This window comes from Terrapene carolina, unplaced genomic scaffold (assembly GCF_002925995.2).
Source record: "Terrapene carolina triunguis isolate 2854851 unplaced genomic scaffold, T_m_triunguis-2.0 Scaffold62, whole genome shotgun sequence".
Classification (NCBI taxonomy): Eukaryota; Metazoa; Chordata; order Testudines; family Emydidae; genus Terrapene; species Terrapene triunguis.
Genome location: NW_020664413.1, coordinates 9,850,127 through 9,877,021, shown reverse-complemented (window position 1 = coordinate 9,877,021; position 26,895 = coordinate 9,850,127). Strand labels below are relative to the sequence as shown.

The window sequence follows — 26,895 nt, the reverse complement described above, 5'->3', positions numbered from 1 at the left end:
CGGGTAGTTTATTTTCATAGTATATTAAGCTAAGCCCTTCTTTATCACCTTCTCAAAGGACTTTACAAGCATGAACTAGTGAAGCCTCGCACTACTCCTGTGAGGGAGGGAAATGTTCTCTGTTTTACAGAGGCACTAAGGCCCAGATTCTCACAGGAATTTAGGCTCTTAACTTCCACTGACTTCCGTAGAGGTTAGGAGCTTAAATAACATTGGGGATCTGGGCCTAAGGGCCTCCCTCATTCACTGCCTACTGAAGTAAATGGGTGTCTTTCTGTTGACTTCAGAGCGCTTCCGATCGGGCCGTAAGAGTCAAGTGACTTTGTGCAGTGTCAACTCTTCTCCTTCTTGATATCTCTTCTGCCTTGGTCAATCTTCTCTGCCTCGGTCAATCTATCCTCCCCGTACTTCACAGTTGTACACACAGTAGATGCTCTTCCAATTTATTTTCTCCCATCGTTTCTGCTCCTCCTGTTCGCATCCCTCAAAAACCAGAGAGGTACCAACAAGATGCGTCTATGATGTTAGGCACATCTCATGATCTTTCACTCTTGTAACCACCATTCTCCCCCATGCCTCATCCCTTGCTGTGCTGAGTCAAATTAAGTATCCGGCCTTGCAAATGCACAATTAAAGGAATGGCATTTTTTCTAATTTTTTACTGTTCCGTTCCCTGTTGCCGTGTGAAAGACTTAGCCAAACAGCAGAAACTGAGCAATGACTGTAACCAATTTTACAGTAGAAATTGACAATTCACGAAGTGCTGCTAAATGCACAAAGCATTCAAACTTGAGGGTAGGGGAAGACAGTGTAACATGTTTCTTCCTCCCTACCTCCTGTCCCCAATCTAGCTGGATTACAGCAATTTTAGGTGTGACTTGTAACAACACTAGAGGAACAATTTTCAGACAGAAGTATGTGTGACTTTTTTTTCAAGTTGTCAATGTCTTTTTAAGGATTGGGATGGGTGGGGAAAGATAAGCAGTAACTGTGTATCAGAATATTTTACAATGTCTATTGTGCTGTTAAAAAAAATGTAATAGGCAAAGTGAAGGTTTATCATAATGGGGAAATATCTTTAATGGCCCTCGCCCCCATGCTCCACCTTTGCCTCATCTAGTTTCAGGGAAACCAAAACCAGATGTGGAATGGTTCAAAGAGGGAGCCCCTGTAAAAGGAAAAGATGGCATCCAAATATATGAAGAGGATGGAATTCATTGCTTGTGCTTGATGAAAACCCACTTGGGAGACAGTGGATCCTATAGCTGTACAGCCTTCAACCCCAGGGGTCGAACTTCCACCAGCTGGGTGTTATGTGTAAAAAGTAAGTAAGTTGGGGTGAGCCAACGTGCACTTTAAGAACTAAGGATGGGATTTTCAAAGCTGCCTAAGAGATTTGGCTGCAAAATTCCTATTAAAATTAATTCATATATAGACTTTTTAATTCCCAGCTCTGCTCTACCACCAGTCTGGTGTGTGATCTTGTGAAAGTCCCTTTATATCTCTGTCTCCCTTCCTCACCACTTCACCCTTTGTCGTCTCTCTTGTAAGCTCTTCAGGGCAGTGGCTGTTCCTCACTGTGTTGGTAGGATGCCTGACACGTGCGGGGTCCTGATCTTGGTTGGAGCTGCTATGGCTGTGTGTAATATGAATGAAAAGGAGGGCAGAGACCCTGCCCAAAGCAGTCTGCACCTTCTGCATGGGACTCTGTTGGAAGTTGCTTAACACTTATGTAATGCTTTGCATTTCCGAAATGCTTTCCAAATGCTAACTGATCTCATAGCACTCTTGTGTGGTACAGTAGGTAATAAGGAAAGGTGTGGAGTAAGAATTACATGGAACAAAACCTGAGAGTTTTATCTGGCACCGTTTTTGAGCTTGAAACCCTTGAATATCAAGTTTGCTTGAAAGATTCCGGAGCATCTTAGCAAACACTGGCCTAAGTTATGGTTTTTTTCCAAGCCCGTTCTTTTATGTGATTTGAGGTTTTGTTGCAAAGCTCCAGTCATGTTGATGCAACATTTCTCTGCCAGCACTGGGAATTGTTGGCTTTTAAACCTGGCCACCTGAGGTTCCTCCTCAGCACACTTCCTGCCTTGCCAGAGTCCTGTTTCCAGCATGTGGGCAAAATCCTTAATTCCTCCTCTGTTTCATTGCCTAACGGGGAGAATTGTGAAAAACCTGATCCTTCCTGTTCTTTGCACTTCTTCACTTTCTGTTAATGGATTTCAGTTCCTCGTGGTGGCCTGATGCACACGGCTGGGTGTGAGGTTTCACTTGCAAAACCAGAGCCTAATGCAAAGCATGAAAGGCAAGCAAAAAAGCAGGCTGCCCTATCTTTGTATTAGTCCATGAGTCAAAATTGTTTTTACTTCCAAAAGATTCTTTTCTTTACAGCTGTGATCTTGCATATGTATGTGGAAATGATTTTGCATTGTCATTCCAGTATATCCTCTTCAGGGCCGGCTCCAGGCACCAGCCCACCAAGCTGGTGCTTGGGGCGGCACCTGGAGGGGGGCGGCGTGGCGCTCCGGCCCCGGCGCTCGCTGCCCTCCCCCCGGCGCTCTGGCCGCCCTCCCCCCCGCGCCCTCCCCCCGGCCGCCGGGGGGGGGGGGGGGGGAGAGTGGCGAGCCCCTACTGGGGCTCGCCGCCCTCTTGCCGCCCTGCCCCCTGCGCTCTGGCTGCCGGGGGAAGAGCGGGCTCGCCGGCCTCCCCCCGGGGCTCCGGCCGCCCTCCCCCCCCTTCCCCCCGGCCTGGGGCAGAGCGGGCTCACTGCCCTGCCCCCGGTGCTCTGGCCGCCGGGGGGAGAGCCGAGCCCCCGCCGGGGCTCGCCGCCCTCCCCCCGGGGCTCTGGCCGCCCTCTCCCCGGCGCCCTCCCCCCGGCCGCCGCCCTCCCCCCGGGCTCCGGCTGCCCTCCCCCCTCTGGGGGGGGGGGGGCGGCCGGAGGCTTTTTGCCTGGGGCGGCAAAAAAGCCAGAGCCGGCCCTGATCCTCTTAATCTACTAGTAAAACTCCCAGAGGAGTAGTTGATTTGTCAGTCTTGTATTAACAGATCCACTTTTGCTTTGACTTAAAGGGCCTAAAGTTGAAGAGATTGCTCCGAGGTTTTCCAGTGTCTTGAAGGGATGTACAGTGAGTGAAGGGCAAGATTTCGTGCTGCAGTGTTCTGTGGAAGGTACACCTGTGCCTCAGATCACCTGGCTCCTCAATGGTAAGAGAACTTCCTCTGGCTGCAGAAACACATGCATCCGGATGCTCAGATACCATGGGGATGAGCACATTATAGAAACCTACATGACCAAGCAATATGTACTGCACAGAATTTGTTAGCTTCCCATAATGGGGTATGTGCTAAATAATGAGTCTGGGTATATTTAATGCAGTGGTTCTCAAACTTTTGTACTGGTGAGACCCCTTTCGAATAGCAAGCCTCTGAGTGCGACCCCCCCTTATAAATTAAAAACACTTTTTTAATATATTTAACGCCATTATAAATGCTGGATGCAAAGCGGCATTTGGGGTGAAGGCTGACAGCTCATGACCCCACATGTAATAACCTTGTGACCCCATGAGGGGTCCCAACCCCCTGTTTGAGAATCCCTGATTTAATGTGCCATTGGGAACGTTTTCATTAAGCAATTTTGTTCTTTATTCCAATTTTGATGTGCATCCAGCAGGGGGCTCTTGTGACAAGGGTGTGTCATTCTGTTGGTTTTTTAAGTTTGGTCTTAGTAGCAGCACAACAGAGGCTTCAGAGAATAAGTTTTTAGTCTGATCCACTAAAGTTACTTATCTGTACCACCATTATCCCCAAAAGTGACATCAAAATGGCAACAGGGTTGCTTGGGAAAGGATGAATCTGGCATCATTACCCCCATGCTTGATCCCTGCCTCCACCCTTGGCTCAAATGTCTAGGTCAAGTTCACAGTACATTTTAGCTTTTGCATGCCGAAACCATAGAAAGTAGTCAGTTCTGTGCCACTAAGCCACCTGGCCCATCAAGCTCTTTGAGTCTGGAGGACTAAAGCTGACAAGATTAACCTTAAGGTGTTTATTGGGCCAACTTCTGTTGGTGAGCGAAACAAGCTCTAGAGCTTGTGCAAGTTCAAAAGCTTGCCTCTTTCACAGAATCGTAGGATTGGAAGGGACCTTGCGAGGTCATCTAGTCCAGTCCCCTGCACTCATGGCAGGACTAAGTATTGTCTAGACTAGTGGTTCCCAACCCGCGGGCCACTTGTGACCCAATCAGCACAAAGCTGCGGCCCATGTGACATCTTCAGGGCCATACATGTAGTATATATATTGTGTGGATGTGGCCCACATAACACACAGAGAGCTGCATATGCAGCCCACAATAGTAAATAGGTTGAGAACCACTGATCTAGACCAGTATGCATACTCCTGGGGGTAGGCAGAAATCTTCCAGGGAGTACATCAACTCATCTAGATATTTGCCTAGTTTTATAACAGGCTACATAAAAAGCACTACCAAAGTCAGTACAAACTAAAATTTTATACAGACAATGACTTGTTTATACTGATCTATATAGTATACACTGAAATGTAAGTAAATATATTCCAATTGATTTATTTTATAATTATATGGTAAAAATTGGAAAGTAAGCAATTTTTCAGTAACAGTGTGCTGTAACACTTTTGTATTTTTATGTCTGATTTTCTAAGCAAGTAGTTTTTAAGTAAGATTAAACTTGGGGTATGCAAGACAAATCAGACTCCTGAAAGGGGTACACTGCATACAAGAGTAACCTAAATGCATTTTGTATCAGAACCTTGCTTTAGGGGTTGAGGGACTTAACCCCTGCTGTATCTCTCACGTCATATGCACTTTGCTGATGAAAAAGAATACTTGAGATGCTGTTAACATAAAACTTGTGGATTTTTATAATGTTATTCCCTGATAGTACTTTGTATCATTTAAACATTTTTTAATTTTTAAACTCCTACTGCCTTCTCCCCACCCAAGCTGTGTCTTTTGTGCCCTTATCTCAGCTGGAACAGTGAAACCAGACTGGCAGTTCCATTTTCTGTTTTTCTGGTTCTTTCTGTACTAGCAAGATGGATTTCTAATATTACACAGAAGGAGAATGTTATGTCCAAAACTGTTTACAACTATTTTGTTTTCATTTCATTAAAATATTTCTGTTGAGATCAGGTTTAATACTCTCAAACCCAGATTTGTTTAAACAAATGAACAGTCCACAAACAAAACCCCACATGTAGCTCTTAAATGTCCTAACAGATCCTTTTACAATTAGAGATGGGCCCACGCTTCAGTCTTCTGCATAGAATCCAAACTTCCTCAAAATTCCAGAAGAGTTTAGATTTGGGATTTTTTGGTTCACGCCATCTCCGTTAAATGCTAGCCTAAATTGTTCAGTTTAGCCCTTATGATCTGATCTGGTATTCACAAAGCATGAGTTGATGTTTCAGGTTTTCACAGGCCATAAGTTTTAAAGGGAAAAAAGTAGCATGCTTTGTTATCAGGTTGCTTCTCTCAGGGCTGCTTTACAGTGAGTTGTTTGCACATAATTCTTGATTACATGGCACACTTTTTCAGTCATTCAATGTGAATGGGAGAACTCAGAAAAGTGGCAGGGAGAATAAAATGTGACCTTGAGATTGGTATGTTCCCACAGCCTGGCCGGATCCCTTTCTCAGTAACTCAGCAGTGCTCCATTTCTGTAATGGAAAAGCCCCTGTTTTATCCACAATGATAAACACATGTGAGAGAAGCTCTGACCTCTCCCACTGGAAATAACTTGCCTGTCTGGCTGAAGGCTGCCTGGGATGGAAGTACTGCACAGAAGGAGCACTCCCACAATTATCCAGGGTCAGCCCCGTCTCCTTCCCAGTCCAAGGTTCCTCCTCCTCCTGAAAAATTCCCCAAATCATGGAATGGCATGGTTACACATAACTGCATGTGGCTAACTCCCGGTTACTGCCTTCCTGTCATGCAGAGCACCTTTCTGTCTCTTCATAGAGCGACTCTTCATTTCCAAATTCAGGAAAATGGGCATTGTCCTGTCAGAATACCCTAGCCACAGTGCTTCAGGGGTGATATGTGCAACATAAATCCTCTCCAAATACATGAAGAAACTCCTTTTTCTGTAACTATTATCAAAGGCACTGCTGAAAAACACAGTCTAGAGATAAATAAATACAAGATTGTTATAGAAAATCCTAGATTTTCATTATATTTGTACTCTCTTCTTGCCATTCTCCAGTATGTTAGATTTGGATTGACCTTCCGCCTGCTTGTCTCTGTGGCCTTCACATACCTGGATAATTATCTTTTACAGTTGCTGACAGAGGGTGCTGTATTCTACCAAAGCAGCCTGGTTTAAAAACATGAATCTCTTTGGAATTCACATTACACCATCAACACTGGCAGTTGAACAACAGACCCAGGGGCAGAAATGCGAACATGGGGAGCTACTGTTTCCTCTCTCTCCTTCACCCCCACTCCTGCACCACTGCTTATCATTCAGGGTTGTTCCTAACCACCTTGACCACATGACTTTTGACCTCCAGTTATGAGCCATCCCTTGTATCTTGGAACCTGGGTAAAACTTCAGAGAACCTCTCTACAAGTGCACTTTATCCTGTATATTTTGCAGCCAAGAATCCTGTATTAGTCTTCATGATGGCTTTTGGCTGTTGAGCTGCTTAGGTTGTTTTATCTACAAGTATTGTTACAGTACAGTGGCAGGTGATCCTGTGCTTCAGGATTGTGTGTAAACCATTATTAATTTGTGCCCTCCCCCCCCCTCCCCCCCGTGCACTAGGCACTATAGAACCACATAGTGAGAGGCCGTCCCTGCCCAAAAGAGCTTACAATCTAAATAGACAAAGGCAGGAAGGGAAACAGAGGCACAGAGGGAAGTGACTTTCACAAGGCTACACAGCAGGTCAGTTGCAGAGCTAGGAATAGAACACTGGTTGCCAAGCGCCGAGTCCTGTGCCCCATCTACTACACCACGTGGCTTCAGAGATGCTTGTTTCCACACTCTAACTACATGCGGGCTAACTACATCGTGGTACCAGTTGACAATGAGGCATTTTTTAAAGGACATTTTTTGTTGCAGAATTATCCTGTAATAGAATACTTGCAATTGATGCATGGCTTCTTGGTGTGCAAACCATCATAGCCACCTGACTGTAGTTTATGGAACCATGACAGTGTTAATGGGGAGATGCATATTAAAAAGCTGTTGTTGGTGGAGGGGATGGCCACATACTGTATTTTAACATGAATATCTTGTAAAATGCTAAAGTGTGTATTTAGCATTTTGAATGTACTCAGGTATTGGTCCTAATATTAATAATGCATACTATAGGAAGATTCTTATGACATTACACTACCCACAACCCTCAAGAGTAAACTGGGAGTTTCTGCCTGGGGAGTGGAAAAAATGGGTTTGCAGGTTGTCAGGAAGGCTACCTAATTTGGACACTGGCAAACTAAATGTAAGGTAGCGAAATGTGGAAAGGCAAGGCTGGCTCTGATTCTATAAAGATTTGTGTGTATCTTTTACTTTAAGCATGTGTGTAAATCTTTGCAGGATCAAGGTCTCTGACTGCAGTTGTATCAGTATCATGTGGGCAGGGAGGCAGTCTCTCTGGTAGACGGATCCCAAAACCTTTAGGGTTTTATAGGTTAAAACCAACACCTCAAATCCCATCCTATACCAATTGGCAGTGATGATTTTGAGTAATAGTTAGCGGTCAATGTTACCCAAAAAAGCCACAGTACTGTGAATTCATTGTTTCATTTACTATTTACTATTTATAAATGAATTTATTATATATAAATAGTAAATGAAACAATGAATTCACACTACTGTGGCTCTCTTCCTTCTCATATTTCACTGCTAGCTTCTATCTAACGTGCAGTGGTATGGCTAACATCTCATTGTTCCAAACATCTCCTCCTTGCTTCAGGGGGTCTGCCAAGCAGGGCCAGTGTTAGATTCGGTGGGGCACAGGGCAGAAGGCTGAAGTCCCACTGCATGAAGCCCCTGTGGTATGGGGCCCCAGGCAATTGCACTGCTTGCTAGCCCCTAATACCAGTCCTGGCTTTTATATGCAGAAAACTAGTTGTTGTGGCACAGGTGGGCCATGGAGTTTTTATAGCACGTTGGGGGTGGGGAAAACCCCGGAGTAGCCGGTCAGGCGTGGGCTGGAGCCCAAGCTCTGGGACCCTGTGAAGGAGGAGGGACCTGAGCTTGGGGTGCAGCCCGAGTGTCTATACCACAATTAAACAGCCCCTTAGCTCAAGCCTGAGTCAGCAGGCATGGGCCAGCTGTGGGGGTCTAATTGCAGTGTAGACATATCCGAAGTGGTTTATGCATATATTTCAGTAACCATCCAGCATGCCATGCATTTTTGTCAGCTGAAATTATGTGAAGCTTAATATTTTCTCCAAGCCACAGCACAAGGATCAGCTAGCCTGGAAGATGAATAAATGCTTTCAACTATCCCATTTGTAACTACCTCTCAGTGCTTGCATGGAGAAGGCCCATATTCATTTTGCACAAATAGGTGCAGCTGAAGATCTTCACAGTATCCTGGAACCACAGGTCTTTTCCATCTCTTACTGCTCCCATGAAGCATTGTTGCCTACAGTACATTTTCTAGTATTTTATCCAATCTAGTTTTGAATTATCTGAAGCTTCTGCTAATTTCCTTTGGAGACTCTTCCTCAACTTAACAAAGTTTTCCTGCTTTTCACCCTAAAATAGTCCTATCCTTAGTTTAATCCTATTATTCCTAGTAATGCCCCCTTTTGCCACCTGAGCCACTTCTCATTCTCTTTGCTGTTTACGTCCCCCATCTCCTTTATAGATGGTTACTAGGACAGCTCATAACCAAGTTCTTTACATGAGTCTGTTAATCTCTCATAAATCAGTACCATCCTGCCCGTTAATGATTTTAATTGCTCTTCTCCAAATTCCCATCAATATAATATCAACTTCCCAGAATTGAGGTACCGTGGAACTATACCACAGTGTTCTAGGAGTGATCTCACTGGAACTGCTCTCTGTCATGATACTTGTGTATGTAGCTCAGAATTGCTTTAGCCCAGTGATACTCAGACTGAGGCTTGGGAGCTGCAAATGGCTCTTTAATGGGTCTCCTGCAGCTCTTTGCAGCACATGATATTATAAAACACTGTGTGATTTAAGCATCAATCAAATGCTTTGACTGTGTTATCCAATTGTAGTTGAAAAAATAATTATACTTGGTCAGTCATTTTGCTGTGAGAATAAAATATATATAAAGCAGTGATGCTCAGAGCTCAGTAGTTCATTTATAAATGAATGTACTATATATAAATAGTAAATGAAACAATGAATTCACACTACTGCGGCTCTCTTCCTTCCCATATTTCATTGCTAGCTTCTGCAGTGGTATGGCTAACATCTCATTGTTCCAAACATCTCCTTCTTGCTGAATATGCTTTTCAGATTGTTTACCCATTTTCCCAGGCTGAATCTCATTTTGATGGGTTTAAAAAAGAATGAATATTACCTTAACCTTTTAGCAAAATAATTCCCCAAGTTGTGTTTTATTTTAGGACAGCTTTTAATAAATAGGAGGAAATTTTCCTTTCTTCTGGTATAAATTGCCAGCAGTAAAGTATTTTTGTTATTGTTCTTGCTGCCAAACTGTCATGGAGATTTGAATGTTATGCCCTTGGAGAAGAGAACATTTCCCTACTGGGAAAATTGTTTTTATTAGGTATAAATCTAGACAAAGGGGGGACATAAGGTAGACTCTGACTGTTGATTGTTCCACTGGGCAGATGTGGTGGTGTCTTTTGTTTTTTGATTGTTTTTTTGGTTCTGTGTCCCTGTTTTCATGAAATGGCAAGTAGTTCTGCAAACAAAGTAAGTCAAAGTTTTGTTAATACCCAAAGAGGAAAATTGAAGCACCAACAAATTTTGATTAGTTAATATGGCAAAAGAAATTACATTGTTTTTTCACAGAGAACATTTGCATGGCTCTTTTGCTTATTCATGCCTGAAGAAATGATGCCATCTTGTTCTCAGTAAACCAGATTGCATACTGAATGTTTTTAAGCATGCCCCCCTCTGATACTGGAATTCTTATTTTTATTACTGTAGTGCCAAGAGTCTTAACCAGGATCCCCATTCTGGTAGGTGATGCACAGACACAGCCTAGGAAGATGCTCCCTGCCCTCAAACAGCTTGCCATCTTGGGCCTTAGTCCTGCAAATTATTATTTGGACTTAACTGGATTATTGCATGCATAAGTGTGGGATTGGAGCCACCGCAGTATGCAAAGGGTAGAAGAGAGGATAAAGGAAATAGCAATAAAAACATGCCTGATTTGGGAAGTGAATGTTTTATGAAGTGGTTTAGGAGGTTTAACTCTGAAAATATATTGCTGACTCCCAAAAAAGTAGTTAAATGCTGACCCCAAACTTTTCAAGGGATAGAAAGTTACTCATTTTATAAGGTGGTGATTTAGTGGACAAATAGTAGATTGAGATCATCCATCTTGGTATTGTATAACATTGTAAGTACTACACAGCAAGACTTCAAGCTTCAGGCGCAAATGGAGTATGAAAGCAAATTGTCTTTTTTCTAAGACTGAGTGCGCCAGTAGAGATGGTAAAAACCTACTAGATCATCCAGTTCATGGTTGGTCTCTCTAAACTCCAGTGCTTTGTCCTAACTAACTTTAAATGACTCAGACAATGATATTTCTTTTTTTTTTCCCCTTGGAGATTTTTTCCCCCACTGATTGAATTTTTTGTCCAATTCAGCCTACTATTTCTTTTGCTCAGTTCCACCCCATTTTCTCTTAGATATACCCCGAAGGATGACCCTAAATTCTTCCTCAACTTGATGTTTATACATAGCTATCAGGCTGTCTTACATTTTCTTAGTTTAAATAAGGTCTATCATTGATGAACCAGTATTGGAAACTAATTAAGACCAGAGAAAACAGATTTCAGTAACATTTCAGAAAGTCTGACTGAGACTTGGTGGAACTTTCTGAAACAATATTAAAGCAGTATTATCTGGTCCACACTAGCACTTAAACCATTTTCAGGACCTCCTTAGGGGAACCACTTGGTGAAAACCACATTCAGGAACAGTCAAGGTTTCTAATATAGATCAAGCTATAGTTGTCAGTAACCAAACCATTCATACTTAGACGTAATTCTCTTACTTTTTCTTCCTAAGTCAGTCCCTCCAGCCTTCATCATTTTTGCCATCTTGGAATGCCTTCTAGTACTAGCAAGATGTCGGTAAATGGAAGTGTTCAGAACAGTACATTATTCTTTTATTATTTGTGGTGTAGCACCTGGGAGTCCCATTCATGGACCAGGACCCTATTATGCTAGGTGCTGTACAAACACAGAACAAACAGATGGTCTCTGCCCCAAAGAGTTTACAATCTACGTTCACATGACTGGGTGGCAATTCCACCATCTAATTTCAGACTGGTAGAAAGTGTACACAGTTGTTTGGACAAACAATAGTTGACTGTTACTTACCAACCTGACTGTGAATCTATTCAAAGATACAGGGCCAAATCTTTCAGCATTTTCTTTAGTAAGGACAGCAGGAAGACAGTGGGAGAGTTGTCTGGATAAGGACTGCCACACATAGCTATAATGATACTGCAGCAAAGGCCACATTCTGCCTTTAGATCCATGTGGAATGTTTCTGTTGTAATCAGGAGAGAGCAGCACATGGGCATCAGAGAGCAGAATTTGGCTCTTGTTTGTAACATGTCTACAGTCATTACGATTATAATGTGCATTAAAACTGAGCAGTGTTTATGGAATTTATGGCCTGCTGAATGTGATGTGTTAAGAAATGTTCTCTTTCTTCATGTCTGCAGATGAACCAATTCAGTATGCCCATTCCATCTTCGAAGATGGGGTTGCAAAGTTGACTGTACAAGATGCTTTACCAGAAGATGATGGTGTTTATACCTGTCTGGCAGAAAACAGCACAGGACGGGCATCCTGCAGTGCTCAAGTCACTGTCAAAGGTGAATGTTTCAAAGATAAATACTCCGCTATTGCAGTAGAAATGCTCCCTGACCTGCCTTGATTCTTTCTTAGCTTCCATGTTGATGTGTCCATGCGTGCATCCCATAGGATATATAAGCTTTAGTGGGCTGACTGTCTTCTCCCAACAGCTTTACAAAGGTGTGTGCAGCTGCATCAAAGCTATGTGGCTGATCTTGTTAAGGCATTAAAATTCTGAAGCATAAAATAATATGCAGGAAGTAGGCATAAGTAGAAATGCTATGACCGCACTCAAAGCAATTTTATATAACAAGCAGCTGTGGTGCAAGAAATAGTGCTGCTAAGGTTTTGTGAATACCTGGCTTGGAGGGGATGTATAACTACAGGACAGGAGTGTCTGTGATGGAAGCAAGATGAGTGCAGTATCAATAGCTATCAGGCAGGGAAAGGTATGGAACAGAGCATAGCATAGTAGTGTTCATACATACTGCCACGTCATTCCCCTAAAATGCAGTGTTTCGAGAACACCATTGCCTGGGGGCAAAATTGCAGTAGCAAGTGTGATGCCATAGTACAACTCCTCACACCTTGAGCCAGTGGGGCTGGGAGTTTGGCCACACACTTGACTCCCAGGTGGAAGCATTAACTTTAAATTGCTCTCAAATAACACTTTCTGGCTACCTGGGAGCAGTGGCTCTCCAACTCAAGGGAGTCTGGGTGAGATGAAAGGAGTGGGAGAGGAAAGTTATGATGAGTGAATAGGGTGATCTCCTGTCCCTGGAAACTGGGAGTCGTCCTCGCTTTGCAAAGATCAATGCTTGTAACGCTCTGGATACTGGCAAACTGAAGGCATCTGCAGCCAGCTGACCTGGTGCAGTGGATGACTGCATGGCTGAATGGATGTGCATTGAATAGAACTTCCCCCATCAGGCCTGTCCCACGTTGACCTCTTGTCCTCCTCCTGGGGACCTTGCAGGGAGTTTCCCCCACAACCCACTGCACAAGAACATGAACCAGCCTTCCCTCTCGCTCAGAGTTAAATCTACTGCATGTCAGAGAAAGAGAGCAAGGAGTGGGTGCCCTCCTCTCAATAAACCCTCCTCTGCTTACCTCCAGGATGCCCACGAGAATGTCTCATTACATTGTGGTATGTTTTCCCCAAGCACCTCCCCCCAGTCCTACATGACCAGCATCCAGATTTCATGATATGAACAGCTGATCATTGTATTCACAAAGGCAAAGGGTTGATTTGGACCAGGTAGGTCCCATTCATTGTGTATATATTGAGGGAGACAGTTGCCTTAATTGAGGTTGCCTTGAGTGGGGTTCAGAAATCCAGGTATATGAAGACAGTGGCTGGCAAGAGGGGAAATCCTATTCTGTGCTGAATAACAAGCACAGGCTCACTTCAGCGTTAGCTCATTTACTCTCATCATTCGAATGCAAAACCTTCTGGTGCATTGTTCATGGGAAAATGCACATTAATCTCAGGGATTAGAAAAACTGTAAAGACTGCAGAACAGTAACCCTATAAAAACATACACAAGGGCCAATGCGGGAATCACACTGCCTCCTGTAGATCAGAAACTACTTTTGGAGCTTGCGTTTAGGCTTTGTCATTGGCCTGCATCTGTCTGCAACTGCCGCTGTGAGGCGTTTTTTCCCCCACTTGCCATCTCTGCCTGGTTTATGGGATGCACAGTATCTGCGGGGAGAACAGGAGCAGAGTTAGATGTTTGTGGGTCTCACTGTAAAATCATTTAACATTTTAACAGATTTAGGTCACCCCCTAAAACTCATGACATCCCTGCTGCCACTTGGATTACATTTGCTTTCTCTGTGATTCAGATCAAGATGGATTTTCGTGCCAAAAATAGTCCCAAATTTTAACCTCTGATTTCAGAATCTCTTATCGTTTTGTATATTTTCATAAGGCTCCCTAGCAAATACTAGTTGGCATTAGTGTTCTCTGAAGCACTCAGTGCTGCTGGTGTGGCCACCCTAAATGTTTGGTTTGCAATGGGCAGATTACAGCAGAAAATTAATGTATATACTGGAAAAAGGGAAAGTAATAAATCTTCTCCAGACCAGACACTGCATTTTGGGATAATACCTAGTGCAGGGGCGGGCAAACTTTTTGGCCTGAGGGCCACATCGGGTTTCCGAAATTGTATGGAGGGCCAGTTAGGGGAGGCTGTGCCTCCCCAAACAGCCAGGTGTGGCCCGGCTCCCACCCCCTATCCAACCCTCCCGCTTCTCTCCCCCTGATGGCTCCCGCTGGACTCCTGCCCCATACATCCCTCCCTGACTGCCCCCGGAACCCCCGCCCCTGACTGCCCCATCCAACCCCTCCTCTCATTCCTGACTGTCCCCCGGGATCCCTGCCCCATCCAACCACCCCTTCTCCCTGACCGCCCCCAGAACCCCTGCTCCTGACTGCCCCCCGCCACCCCATCCAACCCCTCCTCTTATTCCTGACTGCCCCCCGGGACCCCTGCCCTCATTCAATCCTCCTGTTCCCTGCCCTTTGACCACCCTGACCCCTATCCACACCCCTGTCCCCTGACCACCACCCCGAACTCCCCTGCCCTCTATCCAACCCGCCCTGCTCCCTGCCCCCTTACCGCGCTGCCTGGAGCATCGGTGGCTGGCGGAGCTACAGCCGTGCCGCCCAGAGCACCAGAACATGCCGCCATACCACCTGGCTGGAGCCAGCCACTCCACGCCGCCACACAGCACAGAGCACTGGGTCAGGCTGCGGCTCTGCAGCTGCACTGCCCGGCAAGAGCATTGCGCCGGTGGCGCAGGGAGCTAAGGCTGCAGGGGAAGGGGGACTAGCCTCCAGGGCCAGGAGCTCAGGGGCCGGGCAGGAAGGTCCCGCGGGCTGTAGTTTGCCCACCTCTGACCTAGCGTGTGACCCATCTCTCCCCACTTTGTATTCCTCTCTCAGGCAGTCCTGGTGCCATCTCTCCCCACTTGGTATTCCTCTCTCAGGCAGTCCTGGTGTGATCCATAACTCCAGTTGTTCACACTCCCAGCTACAGGTAGCAAAGTAAATAATAGTACCGTGTCCTTACATATCACCTTTAACCCAAGGATCTCAACGTGCTTCGCCAACGTGGGTTAATAGTAACATTCCTTTTTACATATGAGGAGTCCCTGAAGATTATTGGCTGGACTTTCAGCAGTGCAGGGTATTGTGTCCAAAGGGAGTTGCAGGTGTTCAGTGCTCTGAAATTCAGGCCACAGATGATTTACCCAAAGTGCACAGTGAGTTAGTGACAGAATTGAGAATAGAACCAGCTCACTGGCCCTTGCTCTAACCATTAGACCTGCTGTCTCCCTCACTCCAGTGAATAGCAATAGAAAAGAAAATGAGAGAGCAATTTGATAAGCTCCCTTTGAACCTGAAATGATTGTTGGCTTTGAACAATTTGTATTGAGTTCCGATCAAGCTGCAGAGGAAACAAAGATTCCCATTGTATATCAGTATTAATCTGACACCAGTGTACAGAGTTCTGCTTTCTGTAACCTGATTCCCAGGTCCTTGGCCATATTTCTGAATCTATGTGGAACTAAATTTCATGCTGCATCACCATTTTGGCTCAGTTACCAAAATGACACTGTGATGGGGTGGAGTAGGCCCAAAGGCCCCCTGCTGGAGGCCTCAGGGTTCTGCCACACCCATCCCAGGAAAGGAGCAGTGGAGAGGTCCTCCAACCAGATTAGAGTGGCTGCAGGGGAAGCAGCCAATCAGGGCCCAGGAGGGCCATATAAAAGGAACTGCAGAACAGCCCACAAGGCAGTTGCTGCTTGGATCTGAAGAAGAAAGGTTTGTGGGCCTGGCTGCCTGGAAGAGCAGCAGGGCCATGGACAGCTCAGTGTGGGCAGTGACCAGGGGAGTGAGAGGCACCTGGCTGGCTGCAGGGACTGAGCCCGGGAAGGGCCACAGGAAGATAGTGTCTCCAGGGAGGAAGCTCTGGGGATACGGCCCCATACAGGGCTGGACTGATTTGAAGACTGTGGACACACCCGCAAGGGGGTGCTCACGGGAGATGGGTGCCGACCCCGTTACAGACGCAAACCTATGTTGAAGGAGCAGTAACATCTGCTGTGGTGATTTGGGGAAGTTTACCTGGAGTGAGGGGTCTTGAAAGTTCAACTTGGTTTTGCCCAAAAATCCAAAAAGCTCTCTTCAGTTTTATTTTTCAAAGAAAACAATTAATGAATTAAAGCAAAGAAAGGCCCCATGCAGGCGTGGCAAATAATTTATAAAAGGAAAGTCTGCCTTATACGGGCTGTTAGATTGCAGATTAAATTTAAAACTGAAAGAATATTACACATCCCATAAGGTAAACAGGGTGTAAAAATAGCCTAGACATTGTCCCTTTAGAACCCCGCTGCTCTCCCTTAGTCTGTCTCTTGTTAGACCTATTTGTTTCTGTCAAAGGTAATTTCCTATTGTGGCATTAATGCAGGAAACTAACACCTCACATCTCCTTATGGTTAAAAAGGGCCTGATCCAAAGCCTATTGAAGTCAATGGGAGACTTTCCATTAACTTCAATGAGCTTTGGATCAGGCCCGTAATGACCAGTTTGGGCCATTGTGGTAAAACATTTCTTCCCCATCATCAGTTTTGGATTAATTTGTAACTGGGATTTGCCTTATTAATATGAGATAGGGCCCAGTGCTGCGAGGGGCTGAGCATGCTGCATTCTTACTCATTCTAATGAATGAAAGCTGAAGCAACTCAGCATTTCACAGAAGGCTCTTAGCACCTTGTTGGATTGGGCCCACGCTCTGCACTTCCATTGCACCAGAGGGGGGAGGGATAGCTCAGTGGTTTGAGCATTGGCCTGCTGAACCCAGGGTTCAGTGCTTGAGGGGGCCACTTAGGGATCTGGGGCAAAATCAGTACTTGGTCCTGCTAGTGAAGGCAGGGGGCTGGACTTGATGACCTTCCAGGGTCCCTTCCAGTTCTATGAGATGGGTATATCTCCATATATATATATATGTATCCCTATGACAGTTTCAAAACACTTTACAAACAGTAAGTAATTAATCCTCCTATCATCCGATCAGCGTAAGGCAGGAAAATATTATCCCCACTTGACAGATGGTGAAACTGAGATAAAGGAAGGTTAAGTGATTTGCCCAAGGGAGTCTGAGGTAGAGCCAGGAGTAGAATTCTGATGAAGTAAGAGAGACAGTGTGGAGAATCCTAAAAACCTAACTGTCTTTGACTTCAGTATTATATAGCTGAAATGTGATAAGGGGTTGATTTCCAAGAAATGAGCAGCACATTTTTAAAAACAAGTCTGACAAATCTTTTCAACATAAGAACCTTTTCTAGCTTTGACCTCCTCCAATGGAATGCACTGCATAGAGTGCTGTGCTAATGATTATTATATGAGGAAAGCCAGATGTGTGCTGAAACAGTATAAACCAGGCTAGTCAAGCCTTCCAGTTGTCTGGAACCAAGTCATTTCCCTCTGCATTTATTGGAAATTCCTTGATTATTCAGACTTCAGTGCTGCCATTCACTACATTTGGATTATCAAGGTTGATATCAGGGATGGGGAACCTTTTTTCTATCAGGGGCCATTGACCCACATGAAAAATCAGTTGTGGGCCACACAGCCCTGCAAGGGGGGGAGGGTGCAGTGGCTCGAGACTTCCCCTAGGCTCGGGCGTGGGGCCAGAAATGAGGGATTCAAGGTGCAGGAGTGGGCTTCGGGCTAGGGTTGGGGGGAGGGGGGAGGGCTCTGGCTGGGGTTTTGGGCTCCGGGCTGGGGCTAAGTGATTTGGAATGCGGGAGTGGGCTCCGGGCTGGGGCAGGGGGTTGGGGTGCGGGAAGAGGTTCGGGGTGTGGGCTTTGGGAAGGAGTTTGGGTGCAGGAGAGGGCTCGGGGTTGGGGTGCAGGTGAGGGCTCTGGGGTGGGGCAAGGGATGAGGGGTTTGGGGTGTAGGAGGGGGCTCTGGGCTGGGATGGGGGGGCATGTGAGGGCTCTGGCTGGGGGTGCAGGCTCTGAAGTGGGGCTGGAGATAAGAGGTTTGGGGTGTAGGAGGAGGCTCCGGGCTGGGGCAGAGAGTTTGGGGTGCGGTCTCCGGCTGGGCAGCACTCAGGGCCGGCTCTAACTTTTTTGCCACCCCAGGCAAAAAAGAAGAGCACCGCCCCGCCGTAACACGCCCCCAGCGCCGCGTTGCGCCGGGCCGGCCAAACCCCCACCCGAGCGCCGGGCCGGCCAAACCCCCACCCGAGCGCCGGGCCGCTCAAACCCCCGGAGCGCCGAGCGCCGCACCGGGCTGCCCAAACCCCCGGAGCGCCAGGCCGCTCAACCCTCCGCCCCCCCCGAGCGCCGTGCCGGGCCACCCAAACCCCCGAGCACCGCGACGGGCTGCCCAAACCCCCGCTCCCTCGCCCCCACCAAGCGCTGAGCCGCCGAAGCCCCCGCCTCTCCCCCAACGCCGCCGAAACACCCCCCACGCTGCCCGGCCGAAACAAAAAAACCAACAACAACAAAACCCTTGAGCGCCGGCCCGCCGAACAAAAAAACAAAAACAAAACTACCGCGAGCAGCCCCCGCCACCCCAACATTGGCTACCCCTTCTAAGGTGCCGCCCCAAGCATGTGCTTGGTCGGCTGGTGCCTGGAGCCGGCCCTGGCGGCACTTGCCTCAGGCAGCTTCCGGTCAGCAGCGCACCGGGGCTAAGGCAGGCTCCCTGCCTGCCCTGGCTCTGCACTGCTCCCGGAAGCGGCCGGCATGTCCGACCCCTAGGGAGAGGCACGGCCAGGCGGCTCTACATGGTGCGCGCTGCCCATGCCTGGGGGTGCCATGGTTCCCAGCCAATGGGAGCTGTGGAGCTGGCGCTGGGGATAGCTCGAAGCTTCCCTGAGCACCCCTGCTCCTAGGGGCCGCAGGGGCATGCCAGTTGCTTCCGGGAGCTGTGCGGAGCCGACTGGACTTTTAACGGCCTGGCAACCCTAGTTTCCTCCCCACAGCGAGGCAAGCCAGCACTCGCAGCTCCAGCCCTGCAGGACTGGAGGGAGAAGGGGGGAGGAGCACCAAGGCTCGGGGCTTCCAGCCAGCAGCATGGAGACTTGCCACAGGTCAGATGAAATGAAGCGGCAGGCTGGATCTGGCCCGCAGGCCGTAGATTCCCCACCCCTGGTTTATATTGTGTATATGTTTGGGGGTTGATATTTTATAAAAGTGAGCAAAATGTGTTTGCAACTGCATGACTAGTTTGCTTGTGTAAATTATTGTGATTATATGTGCAAACCAGCCAATTACACACTTACATGGCAATAGTTAACCAATTTGCACATTGAGCTGTGGAGATTGTGCATGAAAATTAGATACACAAGCATTTTCACATATAATTGTGCACCCAACTTCTAAAAAGCTCATCTCCTTAATGGGCAGTGCATATTTAGAACACACTGTGCATTCAGGTCACCTGAGATAAAGCTATAGTATTTATATCCAGAGATAGTGATTTTAGATGCTGAAGTTGAAATATAAGGTAGCTATTTATAAATCACGTATAACAGTGCTTCTATCATTCTTCCTCTATAGGTCTCCAGTTGCTTTCAGAGAGGGAGTAAACATTATTATCCCCATTTTATGGACAGGAAACCAAGGCACAGAGAGATTGTGACTGGGACAAGGCTTATAGCAAGTCAGTGGCAGAGTTTGGAATAGAGGTCCGAATCTGCCGACACATAGCCCGCACTCAGTCCCCTAGACTATGACTAGCACCAGGATCCCACTGGTATGTGTTTCAAATACACTAATATCATAAAGCCCTTTGAAGCACTGTAGCTATTCACTAACAAAAGCCAGGGGAACCTCTTTTCTTTTATTTACAGTGTAGATTGGTCTAAGCTACAAAGTTTGGACCCCAGCTACTTGAAATCTGGGAAGATTCTGGATCTCTGTTTATTAATATGAAATGATTTTGTTACTGCAAGGATAAAACAGCTTGCTTTGGTGTCTAGGGAAATTTCCTTCCACCTTGCAGTTAAGTCCAGCAATACATGATAACCAGGGTACCTGACTGGCAGTGTGCTCTGCTTTCATAATTTGGGTCTCTCTCTTCCCCTGGACTCTCCATTGCCACCAGCTTGTCCTCAGCCCTGGCAATATCTAGTCATGAGGATGGTGGCAACATAGATGCAGGCCTAAGACTTTCTTTTGGCGCCGTCTTCCTGGTCTGCCACCATATAAGTTCATTTTGCAGACACTCATTGTCTGCATTCTGTGTTCAGTGTAAAGAGTCTGCTTCCTAAAATTGCTTCTCTGGCTCAGCTAATGCTGTACAGTGAGGGCTGCAGCTCTTATTAATGCTCTTGACCCCATTTCTATCCCTTGCCAATGGTTCACTTTCAGTTCTGTTCTTCTCACCCCCACTTAATACCACCCTCTAGATCCTATTCACATAGATATTTATTTATACAGTCTCCCCAGAGTAAGTGTCTGTGTTGGGTAGCCTGTAGCCTTCATAATCTGATTAGTGTAGGCATTCATTGATCAGTGGACAAGCAGATTAGAGTCACCTGAAAGCCTGTCAGTCTCTGCTGTAACCATTTTATCACAGCAGTAAAGGGATATGCTTTCTGGAAAACGACTTGGTTTTGTTCCTGCCACTGTGTGAGTGGGGCCACAATACGTAATTTAGTGGATGACAAGCTTTCAGGTAGGAGACTTTTCCCTCTGTATTTGCTTAGTAGGTTTTCTTTTTACACCTTAGAGTGACCTCTCTTGGACAATAATCTTTAAATGAGGTTATCACTGATTATTCCGTAATCAGCCTCTTTGAAGCCTAAGTGAAATCCTGTATTTTTGTGTCATAGAAATATATATTTCTGCTCGAGGTTCATGAAGTATAATGTTCTACTTGTATAATGTTGACATTGGTTACAGCTGTGCAGAGCTGCAACTTTATCTGAAAGCATTATTGTCTAATGTGGTGTAACTGGTAGAGGACAATAAAAGATTTTTAAGAATATACAAGTCAGTCTTGTTACTCATTAAAAAGTTATACTGAGTTATTGATCTAGAAAACCTCCTTGGCTACCTGAGCAATGGATCACAGGACTAGCTTTGAAAGGACATATTTTTGTTGCCCTAGAAATGCAGTGAAATGTCAGAGGGAAGCCATAATGATCAGAACTAATGTAGTCAACTTATTTTAGCAGTGTCTTAGTGTTAATATTCCAGCCCTCTGTTTATATGTTTCGCTTACAACTGCAAGCCTTGTAGGATTAAGCTTCCTTTTAAACAAATTTCCCTTCTCTTGACACCCAAGGCCCAAACATGGAACACAAAATGCAGGCTAAAAATCAAAAATTAGGGACAAAAGTGAAACACGTGAGCAAGTTTTAAATTATGTAAGACTCAGTCCATCAGCATGAGTGACATTTTCTAAAGACAGTTTAATGAGAGAAACCATTTCCAGGAAAAATGGAACTAAATTTGCATGGAAATGAGGGATGTCTGTGTACAGAAGGAACAAAAGCTAAAAAGTATGAATTACATGAATATTTCTTGTAAAAGAAAAAGTTGAGCTACGTACAATCAGTGTCTAGTTGATTTAAAAACCCATCTAAATCGGATGGTACTCTCGCCATATAAGGTGGTCAAATGCTGTGATATTAGAGACAAGGTGTGTAAGGTAATATCTTTTATTGGACAACTTCTGTTGGTGAGAGAGACAAGCTTACACAGAGCTCTTCCTCAGGTCTGGGAAAGGTACTCAGAATGTCAGGTTTCAGAGTAGCAGCCGTGTTAGTCTGTATCCGCAAAAAGAACAGGAGTACTTGTGGCACCTTAGAGACTAACAAATTTATTAGAGCATAAGCTTTCATGGGCTACAACCCACTTCTTCGGATGCACATAGAGTGAAACATATATTGAGGAGATATATATATACACACATACAGAGAGCATGAACAGGTGGGAGTTGTCTTACCAACTCTGAGAGGCCAATTAAGTAAGAGAAAAAAAACTTTTGAAGTGATAATCAAGATAGCTCAGTACAGACAGTTTGATAAGAAGCAAGTGTGAAAATACTTACAAGGGGAGATAGATTCAATGTTTGTAATGGCTCAGCCATTCCCAGTCTTTATTTAATCCTGAGTTGATTGTGTCTAGTTTGCATATCAATTCCAGCTCAGCAGTCTCTCGTTGGAGTCTGTTTTTGAAGTTTTTCTGTTTTAAGATAGCCACCCGCAGGTCTGTCATAGAATGGCCAGACAGGTTAAAGTGTTCTCCCACTGGTTTTTGAGTATTATGATTCCTGATGTCAGATTTGTGTCCATTAATTCTTTTGCGTAGAGACTGTCCGGTTTGGCCAATGTACATGGCAGAGGGGCATTGCTGGCACATGATGGCATATATCACATTGGTAGATGTGCAGGTGAACGAGCCCCTGATGGTATGGCTGATGTGATTAGGCCCTATGATAATGTCACTTGAATAGATATGTGGACAGAGTTGGCATCGGGCTTTGTTACAAGGATAGGTTCCTGGGTCAGTGTTTTTGTTCAGTGATGTGTGGTTGCTGGTGAGTATTTGCTTTAGGTTGGGGGGTTGTCTGTAAGCGAGGACAGGTCTGTCTCCCAAGATCTGTGAGAGTAAAGGATCATCTTTCAGGATAGGTTGTAGATCTCTGATGATGCGCTGGAGAGGTTTTAGTTGGGGGCTGAAGGTGACAGCTAGTGGTGTTCTGTTATTTTCTTTGTTGGCCCTGTCTTGTAGGAGGTGACTTCTGGGTACTCGTCTGGCTCTGTCAATCTGTCAATTCAGAATGTCACTGAATCACAGTCAACTTAGGAACAATCCTGCATTGGCAGGGAGATGGACTGAGTGATCAAATAGGCCTTTTCCTCTCTGACTTCCAGCCTCACAGAAGTGTCACATCCTTTTGTCAAACATTCTATGTTGAACAAAATGCAACCACCAAAATATGTTAAAAAACAATGTTGATAAAATATGTATAAACTAGTTTTAAAAACAAGGTCACACTGTGATCCTAAAAAAGTTTCCTAAAGTAGCAGATGTGGATTAGTTAACCGGTTATAAATCAAAAAGTCATTCTGATAAAACCATCTCTGTGAAATGAGCCTGATTTTATAAAGCTCTTCAGAAAGTATTGTTATGCATATGGATTCAGAACAGGTGTGATATGGGTTGTCAGGAAGACCTTGGCAGAAGAAATCAATAGGAGCTGCAGCTGTTCAGCCCCCTTGGTAAATTAGACCCTAAGTACCTGAGAATGGGATGCAATATGTATTTTATAGAAGTAAAATGGGCTTGGATTTTAACTCTAACCCTCATAATTGTACAAACTAATTTAATGCTTGTTGAGATTCTAGCTGAAGTTATGAATTCACCCTTCCTGTGATATACACACTGGAAGGTACTTTCAATCTAACTGTATTGAACTTCACATCCACAAGCAAATGGCTTTCCAGACCAGCCTTTGGTTATTATATACTCATGCGACAGCCCTGTTGCCTCTGTATATGTGAGTGAATGGGAAAGAGAAAACCAATCACATGCTTCAGTCCCCTGCATGGCATCCGTCCTGGTTCCCATTGCTTGAGGCACTCATGAGACCGACTTTGACATCTACAAGCTCTGCCAAACAATTACATAACAGTTAAAATCATTAGGTGAGAAATTACATAATGGTTAAAATAGTTAGCTGAGCATTGGTAGCCCAGTGGGTTAATGTATTAACTAGGGCTGTAGATTAATCGCAGTTAACTCATGCGATTAACGCAAAATTAATTGCGATTAATCGCACTGTTAATAAAATACCAATTGAAATTTATTAAATATTTTGGATTTTTTCTACATTTTCAAATATATTGATTTCTATTACAACATAGAATACAAAGTGTACAGCGCTCACTTATTATTTTTGATTACAAATATTTGCACTGTAAAAAATAATAAAAGAAATAGTATTTTTCAATTCACCTCATACAAGTACTGTAGTGCAGCTGTTCTCAAACTGTGGGGCAGTGAAGTTTGGGTGGGCTCAGACTTCGGCCCCCCTCCTGGGGTCGTGAAGTAATTTTTGTTGTCAGAAGGGGATCGCGGTGCAATGAAGTTTGAGAACCCCTGCTGTAGTGCAATCTCTTTATTGTGAAAGTGTAACTTACAAATGTAGACTCTTTTTGTTACATAACTGCACTCAAAAACAAAACAATGAAAAACGTTAGAGCCTACAAGTCCACTCAGTTCTAATTCTTGTTCAGCCAATCACTTGTAAAAGTTTGTTTACATTTATGGGAAATACTGCTGCCTACTCCATATTTACAGTGTCACCTGAAAGTGAGAACAGGTGTTCACATGACACTTTTGTAGCCGGCGTTGCAAGGTATTTACGTGCCAGATATGCTAAACATTGGTATGCCACTTCATGCTTAGGCCACCTTTCCAGAGGACATGCATCCATGCTGATGATGCTCGTTAATAAAATGTGTTAAATTAGTAACTGAACTCCTTGGAGGAGAATTGTATGTCTCCTGCTGTTTTACTCTCATTCTGCCATATATTTCATGTTATAGCAGTCTCGGATGATGACCCAGCACATGTTGTTCGTATTAAGAACACTTTCACTGCAGATCTGACAAAATGCAAAGAAGGTACTGTGTCAGGTTGCCTCCCTTTAATATGCCACCTGATGTGCTGAGATACCACTGAGCCTGCCTGTTCTGCCAGCCTGGGCACCCTATGACCCTGTCTTGCTGAGCCAGTCATTTAAGTCTCTTCCAGCGCACACACAGGCAGGGTCACACCCAACTGCAGAACGACAGACACTGAGATCAGCTCTGGGAAGACTCAGCTTAAGGGACTTGCCCCAGCACTCAGGTATCCACCTCCCTTGGAACTTAGACCCAAAGGTATATTATGAAATCCGCCTCCTTCTTCAATGTGGAGGAAGGTATGAACAGCTTCTTACCCCTCCTCCCCATTATGAATTGTACAAAAGGGTTTATATTATAAACAAGAAATAAGTTTAACAACTACAAAAGGTGAATTTTAAGTGGTTAAAGAGATAGCAAACAGAACAAAGCAGATTACTAAGCAAATAAAACCAAACACGTAAACTAAGCTTGTTTCACTAAAGAAACTGGTTACAAATAGTAATTTCTCACCCTGAATATTGAATTTAGGCAGGATTCAGAGTTTCTGTAGTTCAGAGTTCCAGTTATTTTTCTTACAGACTGGACCCCTGTCTTTCCCTTCAGGTTGGTTTCTTTGTCCCTTCAGATACTTTCAGCAGTCTGTCTTTCTTGGGTAGGCAAAAGAGGAGAGTCCCCTTTCCCTTCCTCCCCACCCTTAAATAAGATTTACATAAGGCAGGAATCCTTTGTTTCACAAACTTGATGTGCCCCCCTCCCTTCCCTTTTAGTTGAAAGTTACAAGAGGTCCAAGATAATGTTTAATATCAGGTGACAAGACCACCTGACCTAGTAGTGTCACAGTTAGGTCCCAGGATGCCTCCCAGGAGGGAGAGAGATTAGTTTCTTCACAGTCTTGTTGTTTCTTCCTAATGGCCCATCAAATCTGATGGCCTGTTGTCTTGTGGGTGTCTTCCCAATACACACCCAGTTGTAATTGTTACACAGTCCCTATTCCTAACTACAGAAATGAGACATGCGTACAAATTGGATAATCACATTCGCTAAATCATAACCTTTCCAATGATATCTTACATGAGCCATCTTGCATAAAGTACATCTCAGTTATGTCATATCCATATCATAAGCATATTTTCATAAAGAATATGGAGTATAATGTCACAGGTACCAATGTGAGATTTCTAAAGATAGCTACAGCACTCGAGCCAAGTTTTATGAATCTGAAGTGCCTTCCAAAATCTGAGAGGGACGAAGTGTGGAGCATGCTTTCAAAAGTCTTAAAAGAGCAAGACTCTGATGCAGAAACTACAGAACCCAAAGCACCAAAAAAGAAAATCAACCTTCTGCCGGTGGCATCTGACTCAGTTGATGAAAATGAACATGCGTCAGTCCGCGCTGCTTTGGATTGTTACTGAGCAGAACCCGTTGTCCGCATGGATGTATGTCCTCTGGAAAGGTGGTTGAAGCATGAAGGGATACACGAATCTTTAGCACATCTGGCACATAAATATCTTGCACCGCTGGTTACAATGATGCCATGTGAATGCCTGTTCTTATTTTCAGGGGACGTAAACAAGAAGAGGGTAGCATTATCTCCTGCAAATGTAAACAAACTTGTTTGTCTGAACAAGAAGTAGGACTGAATGGACGTGTTAGCTCTAAAGTTTTACATTGTTTTGTTTTTGAATGCAGTTATTTTTTTTATATATTCTACGTTTGTAAGTTCAACTTTCATGATAAAGAGATTGCATGACAGTACTTGTATTAGGTGAATTGAAAAATATTATTTCTTTTGTTTTTTTACAGCGCAAATGTTTAATAAAAATATAAAGTGAGCACTGCACACTCTGTATTCTGTGTTATAATTGAAATCAATATATTGGAAAATGTAGAAAACATCCAAAAATATTTAAATGGTAATCTATTATTAACAGTGTGATTAATCATGCGAATAATCACAATTAATGTTTTTAATCGCTTGACAGCCCTAGTTGCTACATACTGCCTTCCTTGTATATTAAACAGGTCCCTGAGGTGAACTGAGAGCCAAAGGGATAGTTTTGAGGCTAGGGTAATGTGCATATGCTGCTTTGCATCTATGAGGAGCTTTCTGTACATACTGATATCTAAAGAATGAAGGCCTGGGGAGTCCATAGAGAGAGAGAGTGTCAGGGGACAGTATAAGAAGGTGTAAGTGAG

At 44.7% G+C, this 26,895-nt stretch overlaps 1 protein-coding gene across 4 annotated transcripts in view; it reads left to right on the top strand.

Moving 5' to 3' along the window:
• MYLK (myosin light chain kinase) overlaps positions 1-26,895 on the top strand; it is a 306,953-nt gene that overhangs the window by 155,473 nt on the left and 124,585 nt on the right. For all 4 annotated transcript variants that reach the window (XM_026647402.2, XM_024215844.1, XM_024215842.1 and 1 more), the window contains exons 9-11: positions 1,121-1,324; positions 3,076-3,210; positions 11,902-12,054. In XM_026647402.2, coding sequence (XP_026503187.1) covers positions 1,121-1,324; positions 3,076-3,210; positions 11,902-12,054 — 492 coding nt within the window. The remainder of the gene's footprint in view (positions 1-1,120; positions 1,325-3,075; positions 3,211-11,901; positions 12,055-26,895) is intronic.